This window comes from Symphalangus syndactylus, chromosome X, assembly GCF_028878055.3.
Source record: "Symphalangus syndactylus isolate Jambi chromosome X, NHGRI_mSymSyn1-v2.1_pri, whole genome shotgun sequence".
NCBI lineage: Eukaryota > Metazoa > Chordata > Mammalia > Primates > Hylobatidae > Symphalangus > Symphalangus syndactylus.
In genome coordinates this window covers 126,419,902-126,427,045 of record NC_072447.2, presented here as the reverse complement: position 1 = coordinate 126,427,045, position 7,144 = coordinate 126,419,902, and the positions used below count along the sequence as shown (strand labels likewise).

At 38.8% G+C, this 7,144-nt stretch overlaps 1 protein-coding gene across 4 annotated transcripts; it reads left to right on the top strand.

Annotated features, from left to right (window-relative positions):
* The first annotated feature begins 3,783 nt into the window (after nt 1-3,783).
* LOC129476452 (ribosome-recycling factor, mitochondrial-like) lies at nt 3,784-5,005 on the top strand. Of its 4 annotated transcripts, none has more exons than XM_055269446.2 (2): nt 3,784-4,047; nt 4,177-5,005. In XM_055269446.2, exons 1-2 carry the CDS (start codon nt 3,848-3,850, stop codon nt 4,634-4,636), a joined length of 660 nt encoding a protein of 219 aa, XP_055125421.1. In that variant the 5' UTR covers nt 3,784-3,847; the 3' UTR covers nt 4,637-5,005. The 4 variants fall into 4 exon arrangements, with proteins under 4 accessions (XP_055125421.1, XP_055125422.1, XP_055125423.1 ...); XM_055269447.2 differs by having other exon boundaries at nt 3,784-4,305; nt 4,362-4,639; XM_055269448.2 differs by having other exon boundaries at nt 3,784-4,399; nt 4,551-4,639.
* Nucleotides 5,006-7,144: the final 2,139 nt, after the last annotated feature.

The window sequence follows — 7,144 nt, the reverse complement described above, 5'->3', positions numbered from 1 at the left end:
AGCCTAGGGGGATGGGCAACCCTGGCTATGCTCCACTACATACGCTCCTGAACCAAGCCCTCTGGGCTCTGCATTGACTAGACTTCTGCCCCTACAACTTCTCTGAGCAGCTGTTCCTGCTGAGTCGAGTGTCTGTGGTGGTTGTGGAGTCTCCTCCTGCCTGGATTCCAGAGGCCCATGGCGGATTGCTCATTGTCTGTTTGACTCACCACTTTCCCAGGAGTGATTGGGGGCCAGTAATGAGTGCCAGTGCATGGTAGCCCTGTGCAAGGTTTCTAGCTTCCTCCCCGTTCAGCCCAGCATCTGTGTCTTCCCTCTGTGAACTCTCAATGACTTCTCTCTGTAAATCTGCTAAGAGCGCATCAGTCCTTCCAATGTCCCTGTCCCCAAGTTGCAGATGTTCCTTCTAGCTGCATCTAGTCAGCCATCTTTCCCCCAATCTATCCATTTATTTTTAAATTTGTATTAATTTTTTAAATTTCAGTAGCTTTTGGGGTACAAGTAGCTTTTGGTTACATGGATGAATTGTATAGTGATGAAGTCTGAGGTTTAATGTACTTGTCACTCAAGTAGTGCACATTGTACCCAATATGTAGTTTTTTATTCCTCACCCCCAACCATCCTCCCCTTTTTGAGTCTCCAATGTCCATTAAACCACACTGTCTGCCTTCATGTACCCATAGCTTAGCTCCCACTTATAAATGAGAACATGGTATTTGGTTTTCCATTTTTGAGTTACTTCACTTAGAATAATGTCCTCCAGCTCCATCCCAGTTGCTGAAAAAGACATTATTTCATTTGTGTTTATGACTGGGTAGTATTACATGTTGTATATATGCCACCTGTTCTTTATCCACTCTTTGATCAATGGACACTGAGATTGATTCCATATCTTTGCAATTGTGAATTGTGCTGCAATAAACATACACTTGCAGGTGTCTTTTTGATATAATGACTTATTTTCTTTTGGGTAGATATCTAGTAGTGGGATTGCCAGATGGAATGGTAAATTTACTTTTAGTTGTTTAAGAAATCTTCATACTGTTCTCTATAGAGGTTGTACCAACTTATATTCCCACCAGCAATGCATAAACGTTCCCTTTTAACCACATTCATGCCAACATTTATTGTTTTTTTGACTTTAATTAATGGCCACTCTTGCAGGAGTAAGATGGTATCTCACTGTGGTTTTAATTTGTACTTCCCTGATGATTAGTGATGTTGAGCATTTTTGTCCCATATGTTTATTGCCCATTTGTATATCTTCTTTTGAGAAATGTCTACTCATGTAATTTGCCCACCTTTTGATGGGATTATTTGTTTGTTTGTTTTCTTACTGATTTATTTGAGTTTCTTGTAGATTCTGGATATTAGTCTTTGGTTGGATCCATAGTTTACAAATACTTCCCCCATTCTTTGGGTTGCCTGTTTATGCTGATGATTATTTCTTTTGCTGTACAGAAACTTTTTAGTTTAATTAGATGTAGTTTTTTTTATTTTTGTTTTTGTTGCCTTTGCTTTTGGGGTCTTAGTCGTAAATTCTTTACCTAGGCCAATGCCCAGAAGATGTTTTCCAAGGTTATCTTCTGGATTTGTTATGGTTTCAGATCTTAGATTTACGTCTTTGATCCATCTTGAGTTGATTTTTGTATAAGATGAGAGATGGGGATCCAGTTTTATTCTTCTACATGTGGCTAGCCAGTTTTCCCAGCACTATTTATTAAATAGGGTGTCCTTTCCACAATTTTTGTTTTTGCATTCTTTGTTGAAGAACAATTGGTTGTAAATATTCAGCTTTATTTCTGGGTTCTCTCTTCTGTTGCATTGTTTTCTGTATCTACTTCTATACCAGGGCTAGGCTGTTTTGGTAACTATGGCCTTGTAGTATAATTTGAAGTCAGGGAATGTGATGCCTCCAGGTTTATTAATTTTGCTTATATTTGCCTTGGCTCTTCGGGCTCTTTTTTTGGTTCCATATGAATTTTATAATTGTTTTTTCTAATTCTATGAAAAATGATGCTGGTATTTTGATGGGAATTGCATTGAAACTGTAGATTGCTTTGGGCCAGATGATCATTTTAAACTTAGGTTTATGGAAGATTAATAAAGTTTTAAGGTGACCCATTTTTTAAATACTTAGTTCTTTATTCATACTTTATATTCTTTATTCTTTCTGGATCAAAGGTGATTTATAATAGATGTTTTTGTATGTGATTTTGGAGTTTGTTTCTTCCTCATGGAATTTTCAGATGGCAAAACTGACATTCTGCTTTTAATTGTTTGTTGTAAAAGATTTGCATTATGCTCAAATTATGAAGTTTTATTGGAATAAATGGAATTAAACAACTAAATCAAATACAGTTTTAAATGTTATTTTACTTAACATAAATCAGTACACCGAGTAATTTTTAAAGATTAAAATGATAAAATCTGTTATTCTGATTTTATATTATATTATTATTATATAATTATCTGCCAACAGATAGTTGAGCCAATAGATAATTATATAATGACTACATAATTATCTGTTGGATTAGAAGTATATAATATTCTTCCTAAAATTTTCTAAGGCTCTCTCTTAATATTTATATTAATTGTCAGTCTGTTTCCTTATTTATGTAAACATTTGCAAGTCTATAATAATTGTTTTTGTATATAAGATGAATAGCTTTTACAATCACCATTAATTATTATAATATTTTATTATTGTAATAATACATACACATGCCTACTTTCACTGGTTAATGAGAATTTCAATATATAAAGCACAAAATAAGATTTTATTTCAGGTTTCAACATGAAGAATGCTTCATGCTTATGTACTTTTGCAAGTGAGCATTCAGATATCGACAATAAATCCAAATGGTGTATTTTTTTATTACCGATATTGGTGTGCTGATTACATGTGATGGTAACTTCATGGACTCATGATAAATGATCACACACAAGTTCAATGATGCTGAATATAATGTTGACATATATAGTTGTCCATTTGGCCTTGCAAAACCTGGGACTGAAACTCAAGCCAAATAAAATTTGCCTGAATATTGAGGCTGAAGCTTGACTTTGTTGCATTTCTAATATGTAGGTTCTTGAGGCTCATCCAATGTATACTAAATAGGTTTAAGGTGATGAGCTTATTTTATATCTCTGCCCTTCATGAGGTAGGAACTCCTCATCTATTTATAGGACCTGTGGCAGGTATTCTCCTTGCTTCATCTCTCTCTCTTTTTTTCTTTAGGCTCCCCAGATCCTTTATACCTCATGCCATCCTAATCTACCACCTGCCACCTCTCCTTGCTGTCCTCTAAACTAGTTACTTTCTGTCATTCAATAATGACTTTTAGTACTTGGCCCACTTTCTTCCTCTCCCTCCCTAATGCTGGTAATATTCCTGGTGACTTTAACATTCATATGGATGATTCATACAATATTCTGGCTCTTCAGTTCCTCGACTTTCTCATCTCTAATGATCTTTTCCTGATCTACCTGATCTACCCGTTTTCAGGGTCATATCTTTGAACTGTTGTTACCAAAAACTGAACCAACCACCTCTAAAATCTTGATTTTAATGATCATTTTAGTCACTTCCTTGCATGCCTCTTCAACTCTTGCACATCTCTCTCAGCTGTACTTGTTGGCAAAACCCAAACCCTGTTAATATCCTGTCCTTTGCCAGTTTCAGGACTGCACAGGTATAGCTGAACACTACTGGGAAAAAATACACAATGATGCTATGTGAGGCAGGAAAACGCCCCCTAAAGATGTCCACATCCTGCCATCACACGAGTCTTTCCTTAGTAACCTGGGTGATAGCTGTGGATGTTTCCAAGGATTGTCTTCAGTCATGGCCTTGGGATTAAAGTGCTCCCGCATGGTCCACCCTGCCTTTCGCAATTATCTTGCAGCCTCTATCAGACCCGTTTCAGAAGTTACACTGAAGACAGTGCATGAAAGACAACATGGCCATAGGCAATGTGTGGCCTATTCAGCTGTACCAGTCCACCATTTTGCTACCAAGAAAGCCAAAGCCAAAGGGAAAGGAAAGTCCCAAACCAGAGTGAATATTAGTGCTGCCTTGGTTGAGGACATAATCAACTTGGAAGAGGTGAATGAAGAAATGAAGTCTGTGATAGAAGCACAAAAGGATAATTTCAATAAGACTCTCAATATAAGGACCTCACCAGGATCCCTTGACAAGATTGCTGTGGTAATTGCTGATGGGAAACTTGCTTTAAACCAGATTAGCCAGATCTCCATGAAGTCGCCACAGCTGATTTTGGTGAATATGGCCAGTTCCCCAGAGTGTACAGCTGCAGGTATCAAGGCTATAAGAGAAAGTGGAATGAATCTGAACCCAGAAGTGGAAGGGGCGCTAATTCGGGTACCCATTCCCCACGTAATCAGAGAGCACAGAGAAATGCTGGTGAAACTGGCCAAACAGAACACCAACAAGGCCAAATACTCTTTACGGAAGGTTTGCACCAACGCAGTGAACAAGGTGAAGAAATCCAAGGATACAGTCTCAGAGGACACCATTAGGCTAATAGAGAAACAGATCAGCCAAATGGCTGATGACACAGTGGCAGAACTTGACAGGCATCTGGCAGTGAAGACCAAAGAACTCCTTGGATGAAAGTGCACTACAGGCCAGCAATACTTCAGAGCCCAGTTTCTGCTGGATCCCATGGGTGGCACATTGGGACCTCTCTCCCTCCCCCATCCACACAGAAGACTGTCACCATGCTGACAGAAGACTGTCTTTGTGAGGCCCAGCCTTCCAGTGGAACACTCAGACTTGTTCATTCTCTTCCTCCTTCTGCTCTGGGCCTTCTGACGTGGGTGGCTCTCAGAAAATACTTGCTGCTGGCAAAGGGCCTTTACTCAGGCATTTGCTTTGACTTGATGTCGCCAAGGGACTGAGGCCATTGGCAGGCTTAGTACCACCTGCTCCTCATCTTGGGAGCCTCCTTTTCAAATAATTAGGCTCTGTTCCCATTTTAAAACTCTGCATGGGCTGATACTGGCCTTCACCTGTGACTGGACACTTTACTAGAGGCAAATGGATAAGATATGACCCCTGTTTTGGGGGGGTACATAGTGCGCTGAACTAAATTGCTATCTATAATAATCTCTTGGGTGGAAAAGTAGGAAGTTCATTCCAGTTCTGCAAGGTGTCTGCTTTCAGAATGGAGCCCACTTTGGTGGTGGCAAGGCCTGGCTGGGTTCTTTCAAAGCAGCATCCAACTTCTCTTTGCTCTTTGACTTCCTCCAGATTCTCTCCTGTGCTGGAGGTAATAAGGGTTGCACTTCCCCCTTTACTTATACTAGTGAAATATGCAGTGAGGATTCAAGGTCAAAATTGGGTCAAAGTTAAACTAACACAATCTCCTGCCCCACTTACCTGTCCTCTAACCCCATTCACCAGCCCTAAATGGTCATCACATGATCAGAAGTAAGCTGGGGGAAGAGCAGGGATAGATAAAGCAATTAAGGAGCCTCTTTTGGGGTAAGCCACATGACAGGGGTTTTGCAACAGTCTTTCATGAGTGGCCGAAATCCCCCACTCATTGCAAATGTGCTTCTCAAGGATGCAGGATTTTTTAATAAACAGAGGAAATGATAAAAAAAAAAAGATGTCGACATCCTAATCCCAGGAATCTGTGAATATGTAACCTTATGTGACTAAAGGAAATTTACAGATGTCACTAAAGTTATAGACTTTGAGATGGGAAGATTATCCTGAATCATACAGGTGGGCCCAATCTAATTTCACGAGTCCTTAAAAGTAAAGAGTCTTTCTCCACTGTGGTTATAAAGAGATAAAACAACAGAAGAGAGTAGAAAGATGTGACATGAGAAGGACTTCCACCACTGCTGGATTTGAAGATGAGGGAAAGGGGTCAAGAACCAAGGAATGTAGGCAGCCCAAGGAATGCTGGAAAATAAAGGAAATGGATTCTTTCCTAGATAGAGCCTCCAGAAAAGAAGGCAGCCCAGGATGTTATCTTGACTTTAGCACAGTGAGACCCATGATGGACTTCTGACTTACAGAGGTCAGGGACAAATTTATGTTATTTGTTACAGCATCAATAGAAAGCAAATCCACATACTTATTGGCCTCCCTTTAAATTCATGTCCTCAAATATAAAAAAATATGGGTACATAATAGGTGTATATATTTACAGGGTACATGAGATACTTCAATACAGGCATGCAATGTGTTATAATCACATCATGGTAAATGGGGTACCATTCCCTCCATAATTTATCCTTTGTGTTATGCATGTCTTCAAATTTTAAAGTTAAAATTAAGCACAAGGACTTGGAAAAGGTCCTTGCAAGTGAGGAACCATGAAGTTTAAGTTCATTAAGTAATGGTAGACTACAACAAGCCCACATCCACCTAAATTTTCGGAAAGTTTGCAAGATTGTTGATTTCAAGCTTGTTGATATTTTACTATCTTTGCCTATTTGCCTTTCTACTCTTTGAAATTGCCATTTTATTCATTTTTCTATCTACTGAAACCTTAAAAACCCTCCAGCTCTACCAAAAACACATCTTCACATGGGTGTTCCCTTACTTTTCTACTGTTAAATCTATATAACCTGCTTTTTTATATTCTAAAGACTATCTCAACCAAAGCTACCTAATGACCAGAGGTGGATTTCCTATCAATAAGCTAATGCAGTGTTGCACTGGTAAATGTTTACAACTGGTTCTTGGGGAGAGGGAAAATGCCCTGAGTTGTCATACTTGCTGATTTCTGTGGCTTGAATATTCCTACCATGGCTGATTTGAAGCTACCAATATGACATCAACAAGCTTGTGAACTTTCTGAAAATTTAAATGGATATGGGCTGGCTGTAGTCTACCGTTACTTAATGAACTTAAGCTTCATGACTCCTCATTTGCATGGGCCTTTTCCAAGGCCTTGTGTTTATTTTTAAATTATGTGTTCTTTTTTTTAAAAAAGTTTTTCAACTATGCTCCAATAGTATAAGCTTTACACTGCACAAAACCTGTATCTGCCTTGGTAATGACCTTTCAGCTCAGCTCCTAGAGCTAACTTGCAATTTTCCTCTGTGACTATTTGTTTAAACTATTAAGAAAGGAAATATGATTGGCTTAGTTAATCTCTTT